Source organism: Crinia signifera, chromosome 1 (assembly GCF_055691185.1).
Source record: "Crinia signifera chromosome 1, ASM5569118v1, whole genome shotgun sequence".
NCBI lineage: Eukaryota > Metazoa > Chordata > Amphibia > Anura > Myobatrachidae > Crinia > Crinia signifera.
Genome location: NC_139217.1, coordinates 359,483,854 through 359,504,448, shown reverse-complemented (window position 1 = coordinate 359,504,448; position 20,595 = coordinate 359,483,854). Strand labels below are relative to the sequence as shown.

Genomic DNA, 20,595 nt, shown 5'->3' with positions numbered 1-20,595 from the left:
AGCTGTGACACAGAGGCGATACTTCTTTATGTGCGGTCAGCTTCTGTTCAAAGCAGACAAGTATGGAATTTACTATCCAAATCCCACTCAATACAGAAACGTATAGGGATTATCCAGAAGTTTAACTGAGCTCCCCAGGACTAGGTGCTGTGACTTCTTGGCAAAGCAATCTTTATTAGATCACTGGCCCAATATATTCGGGAAGCAATTGGGCATCCAATGTCTTCATGTACGTCATATATCTAGCCTCAATACAACATGCAGTGCAAGATGCCGAGCGCGAGTGAGCGGCCAGGTCTCAGGCAACTCTGATAACAAAATCAATTGTGCTATGCACCCTCGGCTAGCCATCTATAGTAATAAAAATCTGTCCGAGATATTCAATTGTTGCTCTAATCAGACACCCATAACCAGTAGCAAACAGCCTACAGAGGTGTCATAAAAAATATTTTTAAAATCCATATATTGGATGCCCAATCCCAGACTTTTAGATGCCCAGACGACAACATTAATCAGGTTTAGTTGCCCAAAGTGGCTAAACCCAATGCCTTCAGCCACATTAAATGCTAATGAGCGTCTGAGCAGAGCAACAAATTAATTGTTCGCATAGTAGTTGGCCAGCAGGGGGTGTGCTGCAAATCTATAGTCTGTATTTGGAGCAGAACAGAACCTGGAATAAAGCTTTGGTTGCTACAGTGTAGAACTTGTACGTGTACAGATTTAGAGACTCACAGAGATGTATAGTGTCATAGAGCAAATTAGTCAGCATGTCTACTTGTGTGTCCTAGATGCATTTCTGGCAAAAAAGGAAGCAAAAAACACAAAAGACAGCGGGCACTAGAGGATTCTTGATGTGACTGCAGCAAAGATCATAGAAACATCTATATATCAGTGGGATTCAGTACTGAATCCCGGCGGTCGGGATCCCGGCGTTCAGAATCCCGACGCCGGAATCCCGACAGCCGAAATGCCGACAAGGGGGGGGGACGTGGATCGCCCCCCCTTGCGGGCTCGCTGCGCTCGCCACGCAGCAGGCCCGGTGCCTCGCTACGCTCGGCACACTAATTTATTCTCCCTCCAGGGGTGTCGTGGACACCCACAGAGGGAGAATATGTCGGTATTTCGGCGGTCGGTATTTCGGCGGTCGGGATTCCGGCGTCGGGATTCTGAACGCCGGGATCCCGACCGCCGGGATATTAACTGCATCCCTATCAGTGATTTGCTTTAACTAAAGCAACTTTATGTAATGATGGACAAACCCTTACCTCTACCTTTAGCTTGCACATTTATTTTTGGTTGCAAATAGTTTGTAAGAGCAGCAACCTTTCCTCTTTTAGTGATCCCCAACCAAGTTCCTCCTTCTTTTCCTGCTTCCAAGTCCAAGCCTGCAATGATAAATGGCTAAAAGTTGTAGATCATGACTCGCCTTCCCCACCCCCAAAATACTAGAAAAAGTATAAGATTGAATAAGTTTCTCAAAGTATACAATACACTAATTGGGGGTCCAAGTCAATTGGTGTCGACACAAAAAACGCAAGTTGACCTTTTCACGTGTCAACCTTTTTCATGTTGACTTTTTGCTTGGGTCAACCTTTTTCACCCATGGAACATAGGGTAGATCAACTGGGTGAAAAAGTTTGACCCAAGCAAAAAGCCAATTGTATGTGTCCGCTTAGTTAATTACCAGCAGTCATTGGCCACAGATAATGTTTTTTTGGGGGCTATCCAATTACCCCCGATGCCAGGGTCTTTATCACCTGATGTCTGCACTTATTGAGGATTATACTGAAGGTTGCTAATAAGCAGCTGCTATAATACATGGAATAGAGGATTTATCCCTCAACCCACATGTTTTCGGGAGATCACGAATGCATTTTCAGCCATTGCAATGACCTCTAATTCGATACCACGATAATGACCTTTGGTCATTAACCCCTTCAGTGGTGTTTTTTTTTCTAGGGAGCGCTCCCCACTGGCAAATTTTTTTCTGGGGAGCACTCCCTAAAAAATAACCCACCACTGCCACCCCGGGGGCCGGGCAGTGCCGCTGAACCGTCTATCAGCCGCTGCCCGACCCTGCCCCCGGCAACCCGGCAATACAAAGTCACGCCACACACAGCAGGGCAGAAGAAGGCAGGGCTGGGCATGCAGGAGCCAGGCAGCCGCTGAAGCTGAGCTCGTCGCTGATCTCAGCGCTCAGCTGTGCTGCCTGGCGGGAGGGAGTGCAGGCAGTGACACTCCTGAGAATTTTCCGGGTTTGCCAGCCTGCGCACTGGAGCATAAACCGGAAAATGCTTGGGAGTGCCACTGAAGGGGTTAACAGCAGTATCAGGATGTTTTTTAACAATCAAAAATACACTAGGTCTAATTAGATAAACCAAAATGTTGGTGTAAATGTTGGATTCATACGAACCACTAAGGATGTCATTATTACTTCCCCAGAAATCAGCTGGTTTGGAAGGTCGGTGATAGAACTCATCTCGATTGGCTGCTAGAATGAGCCTGCAATAAAAAAGAAAAAAAAGAGGCAGATGTAAGCCAGTGACAAACTTTGTATTACCATTTTCATTGAATAATTACAATCATTTTTTACCAGTTATTTATATAGCGCACACATATTCCGCAGCGCTTTACAGAGAATATTTGAACAGTCACATCAGTCCCTGCTCCAGTGGAGCTTACAATCTATATGTACATCACACACACTCATTTTAGGATCAATTTTGTTGGGAGCCAATTAACCTACCAGTATATTTTTGGATTGTGGGAGGAATCCGGAATAACCAAAGGAAACCCACGCAAGCACGGGGAGAATATATAAACTTTGCACAGTTAAGGCCATGGTGGGAATCGAACCCATGACCTCCGCGTTGTTAGGCAGTATCGCTAACCATCCGTACTGCCTAATTAATTAGACAACATATCTACATGCAGGTTGAAAAACAGTGTACAGTACTTCTGTTAGAATGGCACATCAGGTTTTACCTTCAGCTACATACATTACTATAAACTTACTCAGAAGCTATAATAATAATAATAATAAAAAAGTTACATATTGTAGGACCTAGTTCATTTGTGAGCTCCAAGCAGTCTGATGTGTATGCACTATATAGTTCATTCTGTAGCTCCAGAGAGTTCAAGGAAAATTGTTAGCGATATCGCTGTCTGTCTTTATCGCAGCTTAACTCTTACTCTACCCCACTTACTACTTCCAACACTGTACAGCTGTGTGGGTAACAATAACTTATATAGCATATTCTGTGGAATATACTATAAATGTAGGGCTGACACACTGAAATTAACAAGATTTTAGCCGGCACGCTCACAGAAAAAGGTTGCCAACTGCGGCTCTAGGCCTGTATTTGTCACACACATATAAATACTATGTGCATGTTAGTATAGGAATCAATGATATCACTACACTTACAGCAATTGATCCATGTCTGCTTTGTGAGATAAAAACAAAGCCGTCATTTGAAGAGCTCTGCCCCAGTCACACTCATGCACTTATCTTGCACGCCATGCCTTGCAGGTTATGATTATTGTAAATAGTTTCCAACATGACAAGAGACAAAAAGACATTAAAAATGCTGTTTGCACTACAGCCATATACAACAAGACGCACATATTGAATAGAAAAGTGCTTTACTCCTGTAAACCCCCACAATAAAGCGCACATTACCATGCAGAATGTCCGATGATGAATACCACAGGCAAACAAATTATATGCTTTTACTGCAGCCTTTCCACAAGCATACCATTCAGGCAGATGCATATCTTCCAACCGTCCCGTTTTTTGGGGGGGTGTTCTCGCGCCCCTCCCGTGGCCAACAGTGTCCCGCGGGAGGGGCGAGTTCGGAGTCCCCCCTGTGGTTCGTGAATAGACGCTGTGTGCATGCACACAGCGTCTATTCTTGCAGCCAGAGGGACTGGGGGCATAGCCAACAGCTCACAGACCTGCTGAGCATGCCCCCACAGCAGCAAAAACGAGGCATGGCCTGGTGGCAGCATTGCTGGTATAGTCCACTCCCCTTTTTAGATAGCCATACCCCCAAAAAATCATATCCTTGTTGACATTTTTCCAATTCGACCTTTGGAGGCTGACTTAATCACTGACCCTATGATGCACACCTACTTCGTAGAGTATATTTTATTATGAAACTACAAACCAGGATTGGGGTGCTAAGCCATTTACCCTGCTACATTTCTTTCATGTCACAGTGGGCCAGATGTATCAAGCTTCAAAAAGTGATAAAATGGAGAATAGTAAAGAACCGCCCAATCAGCTTCGACCTGTGGGAACACGCCTACAGCATGCAAGATGTCCCAACTAACTTTCTAGGAGTGTTGGGAGGTAAGCAGATGTGTTCACTTGAATACTGATGCCAGAGGTTTTCAAAAACACTATAAAATCACTAAACACTAATATATGTATAGGGCCAAATGCACTAAGCTTCAAAAGTGATAAAAGGGAGAGTGGTAAACAACCAACCAATCAGCTCCTACCTGCCATGTCACAGACTGTGTTTGAAAAATGTCAGGCAGGAGATGATTGGTTATAACTATTCATTTAGTCAGTCTTGAAGCTTAGTGCATCTGGCTCATAGTGTCTTACGTTTTGTAAAATAGGTTACTGGAAAATATACAGATAAAGCCCTACAGAACCTTCACTTACATCTCACGATATTAATACTTAGAAAAGAATGCATTATATGTCGAGATGAATACAATCATTGCAGCCTAGCATTCCACTGAAAAGAGGTAATATATTTTGAGCCATGATATAAATCAACTAATTTGTGGCTTTTGAAGCGGCATGCTGGAAACTCTTGTGATTGCCAGGCTTACGCAGGATGTACTTTATCGGTATCCTGGTGAATTGATAAAGGAGTCAGTTCTAGCATTTGTTTGAACACAGGCAAAACGCTGACCTCCTGTTAAACAGGACCAGGGTGCCAGCAATGTGCAGAGATAAAAGGATGTTCAAAGAACCTTAGAAGAGGATGAATGATGTAACGGATGTGACAGCGGCTCTGCTCAGTGGATTGCAGCAATGCAGTATGCAGAGAATAGCAAGATAAATAGGAGGCTGCTACTTTTGGATACTACGGGGTCAATTTACTAAAATGGCAGTTCTATTGAAGATGGGATGTTGCCCACAGCAACCAATCACATCCTTATCTTTTGAAGGAGCTAAAGAAGGAAATAAGTAGAATCTGGTTGGTTGCTATGTGCAACCAACCATTTTCAATAGAATTCCAATCTTAGTAAACTTGTCCCTACCTCTCTCACAGGGTCAGATGTAGCAAGCTTCAAAAAGTGATAAATGGAGAGTGATAAACAGCCAACCAATCAGCTTCTACCTGCCATGTTACAGACTGGGTTTGAAAAATGACAGGTAGAAGCTGATTGGGCAGTTCATCATAGGGTCAGTAATTAAGTCAGCCTCGAATGGGAAAAATGTCAACAAGGAAAAGGTCGGCACGACAAGGTGAACATTCTTGGAGTCAATTTGCAGATGTACTGTAGGTGCGTGAAACCCTCTATCAGTGCACCATGTATCCTTGCATGGCTCACTTGGCTTACTATGTTTTCACCTTTTGCTTATGTTAATCTTTTACCCATGTCAACCAATATTGGGCGACCATCTGACTGTCGCCATTATAAAAGTCAACCCAAAGTCCGAATTCCCATGATACAATAGTGGCACTATTTACACCTGAGATTCGGGATCGATAGCTTCCTACTGTAATACTAGTGACTTGGAGAATGTGTCAGGCCAATGTTATTGAATAACACAAGTTAGGTCAATGTTATTGCAGTTAACAGGGCACCAGACACATTCTGTAACTGCAATGAAATCTACTAATAAACTATTCAAAGATAATGTAATCCAATACATCACAATAACACATTGTCTACTTAATTCTTAGCTATCCTGTAGCGTTTGTTATAGCAAGCTGTATTCTCACCAGACACCGAAAACTACTGGGGGGGGGGGGGGTTGTTTGCTCCATGCTACCCCACTAAACTGCCCAGATAGAATTTTAGGGTATATTAATTTCAAGCTGTAAATTCAGAGAGCCCTGTACTACAGACTGAGACTCATCTGTTATATTCTTTTAATGGATTACTTAAAGTCAAACAAATACATGTTGCAGTACTGCTGCTCTTGGAGGATGTCAAATACACCAAGTGCATCTTTTTTTTTTTTTTTGGGGGGGGGGAGCATTTTCATCCCCATCACACAGACCCCCGCCTTACTATGCTTATCTTGTTCCTGTACTATGGTCATGTTTTTATTATAAATCATTGACTGCCTGGCTTACATTAAATTGAGATACTTTGTGATTTAATTTTATAATCTAAGACAGTGAGCCCTTACATTATTACTTAAGTAAAAAAAAATCACAGTGGAGATGACCAGGACAAGACATCACACTATTATGGCCCATGTTCAGATCTGATCACAGTACACATTTGTTCTCAAAATGGGCAAAACCATGTGCACTGCAGGTGGGGTAGATGCAACATGCAGAGAGAGAGTTAGATTTGCGTGATTTATTTTGTTTCTGTGCAGGGTAAATACTGGCTGCATTATTTTTACACTGCAATTTAGATTTCAGTTTCAACACACCAACCCCCAAATTTAACTCTGCACGTGTTACATCTGCCCCACCTGCAGTGCACATGGTTTTGCCCATTTTGAGAACAAATTTGTACTGCGATCAGATCTGAATAAGGGCCTATGTCAAACCTACGGTTTTACCATAGCACCTGCCCAACACTTCTGCCTAACCATTTTAACATACAAGGGAGTTACACTTTATATGTGCGCTAATATATTGCTTATGTATATAAATATTGGTCAAGTATTGCTCAGTGCATGTATATAACTTTACAACTCAAAGCAGAATGGAGCTTGCAGCAGTAATTCTAGACAGCCAGAATGTAGTTGGTTTACCCTGGAAGGCTGCCAACACTTTGTTTGGGGTGAATCTGGCTTTTTTGGGGTGGGTCTGGCTTTTTTCACTCCTTGCGGTGAATCTTTTTCACTGAAAATTAGTTTCACCCTATTTTATGTTCCCTGTTCGCCAAAAGCGAACAGTGAATGCCGGCCAGTTCTCCATTTCATGCTCGCTGCAATTCGCTGGTGTATTTCAATGGGGGTTTCACTGGGATTCGCCGAGAGTGTACTCAATGCTAGGAAGGAGAACTGCTTTCACCATAATTCACCGTTTTGCATTCGATATCTTTTGTAATATCAACTGGAATGTGTTCTTTTAAAATAAAGTGATTTTTTTTTTGGTGTAAAAAAAATCAGTAATTTTATTATGTGAATTGGCATGCTATTTGGATTCATGTGCTTGCAGCACATGAATATATATTTAATTTTTATTGTTTACAGTTTACGCCAGCAAGGGGCGGGGAGCTGCTCATTAGATATTCAATGCATTACATATGCATGGAGCGAGACCAGCACAGAGTTCCCTCCACCGCGTCCCCTGCCAGCTCTCCTGGGGGGGCAGCTTCTGCTGCCTGTGTCCCCGCCAGCCCTCCTTTCCCCCCACAGACAGGGAGGCTTCCATCTCCCTGCCTTCCGCCATCCCCCAGCTCCCTGCGGCATTCGCCGCCGAGCCAAAGTGGAGATAAAGTAGAAGATAATAACGCATCAGCTATGTTTGAAAAATTACAGTTAAGAGTTGATTAGCTGGTGCATTATCACCTTCCACTTTATCTCTGCCCCATTGTTACTAGTGCGCCATATTGCAAATCTTATAATATAGCCATCTATATTATAGAGAAGCAGGAATCATATAAAGCTTTTTGGTCTAGGTACTGTATCTAAAATGTTAATTATAGGAATATATGATGTCACATGTTTTTAGGGTACTGGGGTAGGGCACAGCGTGACAGGCTCAGATTTTACCCCAGAGCCCTGGCAACATTTTCTATGCCACAAAGGGAAAGCAGAATGTAACTACTGCATGCAATTACCATCTCTACACCTATTCATGCGAAATATGTCAGGCCTAGGTTCAATTTTTTGGAGTAATAGGATGTGACCAGCAATATATAACTGTAACAATGTAGCACGTTTATTATGTGAAAGCAATAAAGGTAATTCTTATAATATATATTCTATTCAATAGAAAATTAGGAATCAAGAAAATTAAATATAGCAAAGCAAAAGATATTTACTATGTTTTTTGATGGCCGATTAACCTTAATGCATGATTAGGATTACAATCAATTCTGTTACTCAGTAATAGCCCCGGGTTATTTAGCAAATATTGATTTTAAAACTTTCAATTATTAACATTGACCCTTTATGCAATAATCCAAGAATTTTTTCCAGCACTTGCTGCTCTGCCTAATAGAACAATACTACATTTGATGGGACTACATTCCTCAATATAATGACATAGGGACAAAGAACATTTTTGATCACGATTTTAATTGTCAAAAGAGAGCCTCATGGGGTCCCAAAAACAAGATTGAAATAATTATAATCTAAACCAGTGATGGGCAAAAGGCAGATCATGAGCCCTAAGCCTGTGTACCCCAGCTACTTCTGCCTTCACTGTCTGAATTGTTTGTTAATGCTTGTAGTACTTAAAGACCTATGAACACTAAGCAGTATTATAAACAATATTGCTCATTTTGGGAGTGATATAGTTTATAATATTGCACGGTGTAAATGCTCAATATCATTAACGCAAATACATAACGAATCCCTTCCAAATGCTCTGTCATCTGTGCTGCATGCTCAATGAGGACTATATAATTGAGGCATGCTTGCAGCAAGAGTGAGATGAGGTCACTGAACGATATGTATATTGTTCACCTGGGAGCTCCAATGCAACAATCTTTATTTTCCATGTACTTGTCCTAATTTGACTTGTATTATAAGTGATCGTTTTCTTGTTTTTGCTTATTTATGTATTCTGTTAGGCACTGCGGAACCCTTGTGGCACCATATAAATAAATAATAATACTTAAGCAGCCCATACACGGTCCGTTTAACGGATCCGTTTGGGACTTAAATAGTACACATCGGATCGGATTGCATCCCTAGTGCATGCACTGCGATCCGATCCGATGTGTACCTAGTACAAAAAGTATGTGCAGCACATACTTTTTGTACCGTACTATGTGATGCGCGGGAGCACGCATCGCATAGTACAGAACGGAGCAGTACACAATGGACCGTGTATGGGCTCCATAATACTACTAATAATGATAATAATAATAATAATATGCTGTTATGTGGCATGTGGGTGAGATGGGAGGATCTTACGACAATGCTGGTCTACCAGCCACAATGTATATTCATGCCTATGGGAAAAGGCTGTTGAAGAAGGTACACCAGAATATGATCGATTGCCTATATTTTGGCAACTCAGAGAGCCAGCACAGAGCATACCCCTTGGAGGGGACGGGTTTCAATGTTGCCATCCTGGACAATATCATCGGGAAGGCTGTTAGAATACCCATAAGGGCTCAGCAAGAGGGGGGAAAATCCACAATGCTATGTATGACTCCAGACACCTAAAACTATAGAATTGACCAATGAACGGTGAAATAATGATTTATTAGTCAAAACTTTGGGAATCAGGTGCCCGTGCCAGATTTAAAACAGTATTGGTGTAGTATTTGTTCTGTATGCACAATAAAGATGGGTAACCTTGCTGTAAGTATGGGGTGCTATCTTGGACATCCCATTTGCGCACGACTAATCCAAGTCCCCCAAAATTCGCAAAACTACATGTGCAAGTGCAGAACATTAACAAAGGGAACCAAATCTGGTACTTGTTTCCTAGCACGGCCACAATCGTTGGGATCGTGTACCTTTAAGTTAAGGTACACGATCCCAACGATGGACCCGATTTCCTTTGAAATCAGGTCCATTTTGCCGGCAAAGGTAAAAAATCGGGGGCATCGCGTCGGTCAGGACCATTAACATTGGTCCCGACGCGACCGACGCGATGCCCCCGATTTTGCCATAGGCTTCAATGTTAAAATATTTTTTAACATTGAAATCGTGAGCATCGCGTCGGTCTTGTGCCATTATAATGGCACAAGATGAGATGGACTTGATTAAGTCCATCTCACATTGAAAAAAATGTGAAAAATGTGAAATGGGACAATATGACCCATTTCGCATTATATATGGCCCCGTCGTCACCCCACGATAGACGCCAACCCGAAGCGTGGCGAGCGCAGCGAGCCTGTGAGGTGCGGCGGTGCGCGTCCTCCGACCTTTTCATTCCCCTACTATCCACGTCGGCGTGGAGTTGAGAATATATAGTGTGGCGAGCGCAGCGAGCCACCGAGCCCGAAGCGTGGCGAGCCCCGCGAGGGGACGCGTATACCTGTGAAGTTATACGCGCCCCCTCGCGGGGCTCGCCACGCTTCGGGCTCACCACACTGTATATTCTCAACTCCGCGCCGGCGTGAATAGTAGGGGAATGAAAAGGTCGGAGGACGCGCACCGCTGCGCTCGCCACGCTTCGGGTTGGCGTCTATCGTGGGGTGGGGTTTAAGTTGAAAAATTTGGGGGTCTAGGGAATATTTTGCATTGAATCCAATGTAAAATTGGGTCCCAGGGACCCTATTCACATTTGATTCAATCAAAAAATCGGGTCGGTCGCGTCGATCGACGAAATCGCATGCGATGCGATCGACGCGATTTTTCCGACACGACCACCCCGAGGAAACAAGTACCCCAAATCTAAAAAATACAGTTCATGTAATGAATACAGAGTAGAAAAGTCACCACTAGTTTCAACGGGTGCCGTACGGTATCCCGACAGTCATTAACTCGACATCGGGTTCCCGACTGTTAAAACGCTGACAGCCGGGTTCCCGACGGCAGTCGGCTATTTTCCCTCGTGGGGGTCCACGACCCCCATAGAGGGAGAATAGAATAGGTGGCAAGCATAGCTCGCCACTGTACCCGCAGCGTGGCGAGCCCGAAAGGGGCTTTGTTGCGCTGGCCACGCTGGCCGACGTCGGGACTTCGTCGGGATAATGACTGTCGGGATCCCGACTGTTGGTGAAACATATCACACCCGTTTCAACTGGATGGGAAGTCTATATTATCCTGAATAATGGTTTGGCCACAAAATGGCACCCTCCATGCAGTAGATGAAGAGCGTACTTTAATGTGACATTTACTTTGATACAGGAAACGTCAATATGCACAAATATCCACTTGTCACACTGTAGTCCACACCATCTTCACAATGCAGAAACCGATTTGTTACAGTTTTGGGAAATTACAGCCATTGCTAATCTCCTAGCTGCTAATAAGGGAAATGTGAGACTGACAGACAATGCATGCTGAAACACAAGTGACTAAAGGCCAAATTAAGCGATTTACGCGACGGCCCATGTTCCTCGGCAAATTGTAATTTTTCCCATCACTGAAAGGATTCGCTTGTTATCAGATAATTTCCCTTATCTGCTATTCCCCATTATTCCAAAAGTAATTATACGAAAACCATTCTGCATGAAGCTCTGTGTAGCTGTAAATAATGAACTACCTAAACCACTGACCTGACTTGTTTTATCGTTAATACATTATGGGCTTAATCTCAATTAAGGTTTATTTTTTTATTCCAAGTAAAATTATCACCAACCTGATTCTTTTCGGGTCCCTGAAAATTAAACATAATTTGTTTGGCTGAAAAGAAAGCTGAATTGCACTATAGTTCTTGGATAATACAAGAATAAATAGCATTATTGGCATACATTTTAGATGTACCTAAATAAAAATACAGCTAGAATCCTTTTTTTGCTTACGTGAGTGCCTCACTGTATAAAAAACATTGCCATTTTCCACATCATGGAAGTACTTTAGATATGAGAGATTAGAAGTTCAGGAAATAACTTATTCTGTGCACTTTCCTCAGTAACCTGCCACAGGGCTCATTAACTTTTGGTTTATCTCTGTATTTATATTCAGGTTGTACCAGAACAGAGTGGGGGGAAATAGAAGAGTCACTAATTGCTTGCTGTGAAAGATGTCAGCATCTATACTGCGTATGCTTAGGGTTTCTGCATGTGCAAAGTAGGAGTGTGCCAGGTCACTACAAAAAGGAGGAGTGGAGAGACTGGTGCATTATGGGAGAATGCAGGAAGAGATTAGTCTCCTCCCTGCATTTTTCCAGGTATGAAACCATGCAAGTGTACATAAGAAGGACGTCTTCAATTATGTTTTTACATGTGATATGCGTGGATCACCCATGTTTTGGCACTGCAATAAATTTGTTGTTTTGGCATTTATTGGAGTTATGGTTTAGGTATTGGCTTTGGGTTTGATTAAGAATGATAAAAAAAACCTGGAAAACTAATGTAATTTGTAGTTCTGTTTTAGTTCTGACATTACTATTAATAGCATTAGTGTTTAGCTATAGGGCCAGATACACTAAGTTCAAAAATGATACATTAGAGAGTGATAAACAACCAACCAATCAGTTCCTGTCATGTCACAGATTGTGAGCCAGATGTACAGTATCAAGTGTCAAAAAGTGATAGAGTGGAGAGTGCTAAACAACCAGCCAATCAACTCCTACCTGTCATTTTGTAAACCAAGTCTGTAACAGGATAGGTAGGAGCTGATTGGATGGCTGTTTATTACTCTCCATTTTATCACTTTTTGAAGCTTGATACATCTGGCCCAAAGTTTGAAAAATGACAGGCAGGAGCAGATTGGTTAGCTATTTGTCACTCTCTATTTTTTAAGCTTAGTGCATCTGGCCCATTGTCATTTTTGTACACACACACACACACACACACAGTGCAATATGGTCACTGAGCGACTTTGGATTATGATCGCACAGTGTACATTTTTTTTAGGGACTTTTCAGTTTTGACTGACAAGTCAGCACTGAAAAGTCTCAATCGCAGGGTTGGTCACGGGAGCATTCTCTATTACCCGGTACACACACGAAAACACAGGTGATATGATCGCTCAGCACCATTTAGCCAGTGCTGGTGTCTAACGCGCGACGGTGCAGGTGTCTAACGTGCGGCGGTATGGGGCCTAATTTATGAACGGTCAACATCGCTGACCGTTCCACCCCCTGCGACTATTGACTTCGACAGCTGCAGGCGGCAATGCCCTATGCCCACAGCAGGGACAGTGCTGTCCCTGCTGCTGGCTCTGAGCTGCGCTGAGGATCTCGCGTGAGTTGCGTGATCCCGCGCATGCGCACTGAGCCGGCTGGGGGAAAGGAGACAGTGCATCAGTGTTAACTGATGCGCTGTCTCCAGGAGAGGACATCGCCGTGGGGGGGGGGGGGGGGGGGGGGGGGGGGAGTTAGCGCTCCCCCGCTTCGGCGGACAAGATGTTAATAAATCTGGTCAGTCTCCCCTCCTGCTTCGCCTCGCTAATGAGGCAAAGCAGGAAGTGTTATGGTGGTGCGGTTAGCGCCACTATAAAAAATCTACCCCATAGTCCTGTGTATACAGGGCTTAACAGTCAGATTTCTAAATGACCATCAAGCCTCTCAATATTTTCATATTATGATCTTCGAAAGGTTCCCATACACGGTACAATTAGTGTATACAATTTGTGCTAGATCGCATAGCATCGCAATGCATAGGTTTTGCAATACAATGAGATGAGATCTAGTACAAAAAGTATGTGCAGCGCATGCCTTTTGAGCTGTGCAATGAGATGTGTGACGGAAGCGCGCATCTAATCGCACCCAACAATTGTACCGTGTATGGGCACCTTTACAACTGCAAGCCATCCCAACTGATCATATGCACAGCACATATGATCGTGGAGCAACCTCTAGACCCGGGGATTGCATCGAAATGCCACAGGTTGTGCTCACAATCGATCACGCGATCCGTTGAAATCGTGCATTCGGGCCACAAATTGTTTTAATGTATGGCCAGCTTTAGGCTGCTAGTCTGCAGTGAAGCAAATTAACACCTGTCTCACCCCCAGGCTCTTGACAACACCGTGACACAATGTCTATTAATCACAATTAGAACATTTTAAATCTTCTTAAGAGCACCTTTTAGTGATCCCGGCTGGGGCCAGCAGCAGCCTTCCTAGTTTTTTAGCTGTATATAAAGAGGTATGTTCTTTCTCCTCTGGGGCTAGCAATGATGTGAATAATCAAAAGTGTCTACATAATGTAATATATATTAATAGATAAAAAAGGAATTCTTAATAAAGGAGATGCAAACGTTGTTCCAGACTTCATGACACAACCATGTAGACTTGTGTATGGCCAATGCCGCTTGTCTACAACCAGATACAGATTAACAACATTTACATTTCTAACCTCTATTTCTGAATATTCCTCAATATTCTGCATCATCACATGTTCAGATTATTTATATATTGTGGGAGAATCCTGCTCAGAATATATTACAGCTTGAAAATGTGACCCGCCTGGCACGCACATGGTGCTCAAGGACACCCTTGGACTATCCCCTGGATTACAGATAGGTCTGTTTTGGAGATTACACCAGTCCCACTGCACTATTAGCGAGAACAGCTAGTGCTTGGAAAGAAAAAGCAGGACAGTGTTGGCCACTCACTAATTGACATGGGCTTGTTTCTACTAGTGCCACGTTGAGCAAAATACGGCCAAGACCTAAAGGTGCCCATACACGGTACAATTGCTGGGTCCGATGAGATGCGCTCTCCCGTCACACAACTCATCGCACAGCTCAAAAAGTATGTGCTGCACATACTTTTTGTACTAGATCTCATCTCATTGCATGCGATCCGATCTAGTCCAAATTGTGTACAATAATTGTACAGTGTATGGGCACATTAAGCCTTCCATTGTCATTGCGGGTAGTGTCTGAAATCCTTTTTTCACATCTTTTGGCTAATATCTAAACTTATCATCAAATACATATTTGCTTCTGGTCACATCACCAAAAGCAGACATTGACATTGAGCAAGACGTGTGTGATTTGGAAAGGACACAAACTTTTTTCTACTCACATGAACTTTGTTATCACTAGTAAAAGACACTGAGGGGTAGAGTTATTAAGCTTGGTGAAGTTATAAACTGTCTGGTTTTTATCACCGGCCAATCAGCTCCTACCTGTGAAGTTACAGGCTTGATTTGAAATATATGACAGGTAGGAGCGGATTGGCCAGTAATAAAAAACACAGACAGTTTATCACTTCACCGAGCTTAATAAATCTACCCTTGAAGTACTAGCAGTAGTGCAACCAATTCCAGTGCTGCTGGCAGAGGGATGGTTTAATGGTTTTCATTACGGCCTCACAGTTCTGAGGTCATGGGTTCAATTCCTAAATGGCCCTAACTATGTGGAGTTTGTATATTATCCCCGTACTTGCGTGGGTTTCCTCCGGGTACTCCAGTTTCCTCCCACAGTCCAAAAATATACTGGTAGGTTAATTGGCTCCCAACAAATTAACCCTAGAATGTCTGTGTGTGCATGTGGTAGGAAATATAGATTGTACGCTCCACTGGGGCAGGGACTGATGTGAATGTTCAAATATTCTCTGTAAAGCGCTGCGGAATATGTATGCCCTATATAAGAAACTGTTAATAAAATAAATAAGTTGCAGAGTCTTGTGAAAACTGGTGCACACTCTGTAACCCCTCAACCTTTGTGTCTATAAAGGGGAGTGGCCTCACAGGGAAAACCAATGACACCACTCCAAGGGCATGCCACCTGTCGGCTCCTCCTCTGTGACAGAACTTTTTACTGCAGAATGTGACACAGTAGTACACAGTACAGGGTTTTTACCACATTTTTTTTTAAATCCTGCATACAGTGCGAAATGGGGAGACTGATGCAATTCACAAAAAATACCCGTTTTAAGTCCCGTTTACAAATACCGGGTCTTTACCAGTTTCTGCAATGTGAAAGCAGCATAACTGATGGCAATGCAAGAGAGAATACCTGTACAACTCACAGATGGGGGTAAAGGACAGAGTAACCAATGTTTCCGGATCTGAATCCTGAAGCTGAAGAGGAAACTAATTTAGCAGAGTCCAAAGAGTTTATCTTTAGTTTTATGGCATTTTTTTTTTTTTTTTTAAACAACAAAGTTTAGAGACGCAATTGAATCTTTAAAGAAGCACATTGGAACGAAGGGCCTTATTCTAGTTCACTCTTTCTGACAAAATCCTTCTTAGATGAACAAAACCATGTGCACTGCAGGTGGGGCAGATGTTACTTGTGAAAAGAGAATTAGATTTGGGTGGGGTTTTACTTCAAAGTGAGATCTATATTGCAGTGTAAAAATAAAGAAGTCAGTATTTACCCTGCATAGAAACAAAATAACTCACCCAAATCTAATTCTCTCTGCACATTTTACATCTGCCCCCTGCAGTGCACATGGTTTTTTCCATCTAAGAAGGATTTTGTCAGAAAGAGTGAACTAGAATAAGGCCCTAAGCGTGAAAAAAGAAAAAGCTGCATCCACTGCATCATTGCACTTTGTGGACAGATTCAGACTCCACTGCACACATTTATACAGAAGTTGCACATCAAATTAATCAGAAGTCTTATCTCATTGTGACTACAGCACACATTTGAGTGAAAAATAAGCTTGATGCTAGCAGGGTCAAATGGGACCTGGTGAATTTGTCTCTGAAACCACACAGAGAGTGATGCCAAGCACAAAACTAAAGCCAGACTGAGATGCAGAAAAGACAGGATTCTTGCGATTCTTAACATCTCTGTATCGTATCCCTTAGAGCAGAACAGGCCAACCTGTGGCTCTCCAGATGTTGTGAAACTACAAATCCCAGCATGCTTTGCCACAGTTTTAACACTCACTTATAGCAAAACTGTGGCAAGGCATGATGTGACAACATCTGGATAGCCACAGGTTGGCCAGGCCTGCCTTAGAGCTACACCAAGAGAAATAAGTGTGCCATACAGTATAGTAAATCCGTGCTGATGCTGGCTTTTTAACACAAATCATAGTATTGGCCAGTTTCTCTGAGAAACCCTTGTTTCTTAGGACGGCTGTCTCAAGAGCCAACCGGTCCAGACAAAAGGGCCCTGATTGAGAAGATTTTGCCATAGAGGTAGTCGAAACGGTGGAGCAACGGACAGACTCAGAAGATCTGCAAACCAGTGCCTTCTGGGCCACCAGAATGAGACTTCCCCCTTCGTGTTTCAGTTTCCTGAGAAATCGAGGAAGCAATGACACTGGAGGAAAGATATATGGAAGACAAAATCTCCATGGAATTGAGAGAGTGTCTGAACATTGCACTTTGTGGTTGTGACAAGACACCATGAGATCCACGTCTTGCTCGCCCCATCTCTCGACAATCAACCAAAACACTTCAGGATTCAGAGACCACTCCCCTGGATGTACTCTTGCTGTAAAGGAATATCGCAGAGATGGCTGGTACATGGCACTCGGCCCACTGAAGGATCTTGGCTATCTCTTTCATAGCTCCTTCGCTTCTGGTACCTGGCAATTTATGTAAGCCACTGTGATTGCGGTTTCTGATTGGACTTGGACAGGCCTGCCTTGTAGCAGAGTCTGCGACAACTGTAGTGCGTTGAAGACCGCTTTAAGATCCAGAATGTTTATGGACAGGCAGGTTTCTGCAGGGGTCCATCTTGAAAGGATTGGGATTCTACTATGGCCACCACCCCCTCTGACTAGGGTCTGTGGTGAGAAGGACCCAATGTGGAATCCAGAAAGGTAGACCCACTGTGAGGTGAGCTTCGTTGAACCAACAGGTCAGGGAGGACCACACCAATGGTCCTAGGATCAGCATCTGCAGGGGACAAGAATGAATTGTGACCATTAGACCATGTCGAATGTCGATACCATAAGGCCTAGAATCTGTATTGGCTGATGCACTGTGACTTGGTTTAGTTGAATAAACCGACGGATCCGATCCTGAGGCAGACAACACTTGTCCAGTGGCAGAAGGAGACGCTGAGCCTCGGAGTCCAACATACATCTGGAGGGGACCAGAGCCGGCTTCTTCAAATTTATCAACCACCCGTGTCTTTGTAGAAAGACCACTATGGTATGAAGATGGCTGAGAAGCACCTCCAGAGAGCTGGCTAGCAACAAGAGGTCATCCAGGTAGGGGGGTCACTTGTATGCCCTGGCATCATAAGGAAGCCATCATGACTGCCATCATTTTTGGGAAAATCATTGGAGCCAAAAGGGCAGGGCCTGAAACTGATAGTGTTGTTTCTGGATGGCAAAGCTGGTGCGATGGAGCAATGGCAACATATAAATAGGCATCTTAATATTGAGGGATACCATGTAGTCCCTTGTTTCCATCGTTACCACTATAGTCAGCAAGGTGTCCATGCAGAACTTGGAGGCTTTCAGAAACTTGTTCAGAGACTTTAAGTTTAAAATGGGTCTGTAGGACGCTTTTGGTTTGATACCAAAAACAGGGTCGAGTAGTACCCTTGGCCTCGCTGATGCTGAGGAACTGGTACATTCACCCTCGATTAGAGGAGAGAGTACACAAACCCCTCCCCCACCGTGGGTGTATTCATTGGATAGTTATGTGCAGGCCTTAACTTAGACCCTAGCAGTGCAAAAGGTAACTTTAGCTACTGCACGAGGGTCAAAGCGGCCTAAGCACATGTCATCTCAGCCAACATCTTTAATGACTGATACTATGGACTCCTCAGATGGTGAAAATGACGATGGTGAGGAAGAGGATGAGGGGGATACTTCTGAGGAGCCTGGGGCAGCGGAAGATAAATCTGTTGTATTGGTTCTTATCCCAAACCTAATCGCTGCCATTAAGGGAGTGCTTTTGTCTTAAGAAAAAGAGCCGACCCTTATTGCCAAGAAAACTGATGTGTTTAAATCATGGAAAGTGATCAGGTCTGGGTGCGTTTCTGTTTGCTAGTCATTCTAGCTACAACCGACGTAGCAGCCTAATGGGGATTGATCTCCACCTGCACTTAGTACCCTGGTGGTATAATGGAGTCCCGTATTTGGGGGGCAGTGTCCACACCAGCACTGTGGACCACCTTGTGAGTGCCACAGCTAACGTACAGCAAGTTCACTGCTCTACCCTGCCCAATCTCAAGCCACACTGTCCCGGAGGAGCGGTCGCTCTGGCGGTGCTAGTCACTTGTGCGGCTCCTCCATCCACTCTGCCTGATTTGCCAAAGGTAACGGACGCCGGCAAGGGTGTCGGAGCAGCAGCGCCAGAGACGCTATGGCTACTGGCGCTGCGTGCTCAGTGTAAAAATAAGTACAAAATAATAAGATAAAAAGCTTGGGACTGCCTGAGGCAATCCCAGGAGATAAAACAGGCGCACCTGCTTCCTGCAGGCACCCAAAAAAACTGAGGGTCCTGTGCTAGGAGGAAGGGTTATAAGGGAGAGGAGACAGCCATGCTGGGAAGCCCAAAAGCTTTGGAGATTGGTGCCTGGTCCTCTGGATCCACCTACAAGCCCGATGTCTTCCCTGTGGGACTAGAAACGCTGAAGAAAAAAAGAACGCTATATACTGAACATAAAATGATTAATATTATGAATTATAATATCTGGACACAAAACATGGTTATCCTTAAACCCGGAACTGTAATGGGGTGTTTAGGAAATGCTGCCCTAGGTGATGCACTGTGAATATCTTCCTTTTGTGGCTGCTGCTATATACACATTGCCTGCCCATATGTATAGGACTCATTGGCACACAATAAGCTTATCCCCAGTGTGCAAGGTGATTGCTATTCCAAATCCTCTCAACTTGGAAGAGACATCTCTCATTGAGCCTTTGCCCTGTAGAAGTTGAATTGGACACCCAGTGGAGACAGACACCTGTCTGCAATTAAGCGCTTGAATAGACATAATAAAGCGAGAAGACATGCAGGGAAATAGAGCTTTCATGCCAACATCCATGATAAATGCTAAAGAACCATTATTTAATTCAGAAAACCAGCACTATTCAGTTCCCAATAGAATATTTATGATTGTGATGCAATACATAATAAAAATTTTTAAAAAAAATTAACTAGGTGCAGAAAATAATGTGAGGGGGTGTAGTATAATATGCCGACAATATTTAAGTCATTAAAAAAGGTTTAACTTTTTTGGTGTCAATGTCGTCACTTAAGCATTGCTCTCCGTGTTTTAGGCCAGGTGCCTCGCTATGATACTGCTGTGCTCGGCACTCTTTACACTTTCCAATCAGAGTCCACACGGATGATAAAGTATGAAAAAGTTTAACAAATCACCCACAAATCATGTCAATCTTTTAATGTGCCTAGCCATGTCAACATTTTGCTTGTGCCAACCTTCTGTCCATGTAGACAACAGGTATGTCGACCTAGCCATTTTCTATCAGCGATCCGGAAATCCACCGGAGGATGTACTCTAAATTAGTTCCACAAATAGTTACAGATTTATACTGTGGGAATTGCTAGTGTTATTCCTTTACTCTGCGATTCTACTCCTGGATAGATACATACATACACACACATATAGCCCAACATTTAACATAATAACAGAAAGATCACTGTCCCATCCTTTCTTAGCATAGAACAAGTTGTATACGATATCACCCAGTTGGCCTACAGGCCACGTTGCATGCGGTCAGGTCTATGGAGTATGGGGTCTGTGGGGTATGGG

The 20,595-nt window shown here is 43.4% G+C and overlaps 1 protein-coding gene across 3 annotated transcripts in view; it reads right to left on the bottom strand.

Moving 5' to 3' along the window:
- The window catches only part of TANGO2 (transport and golgi organization 2 homolog), a 128,820-nt gene that overhangs the window by 65,760 nt on the left and 42,465 nt on the right, over positions 1–20,595 (bottom strand). For all 3 annotated transcript variants that reach the window (XM_083149737.1, XM_083149746.1, XM_083149729.1), the window contains exons 3-4: positions 2,414–2,502; positions 1,266–1,385 (exon numbers count right to left, since the gene is read on the bottom strand). In XM_083149737.1, coding sequence (XP_083005863.1) covers positions 1,266–1,385; positions 2,414–2,502 — 209 coding nt within the window. The remainder of the gene's footprint in view (positions 1–1,265; positions 1,386–2,413; positions 2,503–20,595) is intronic.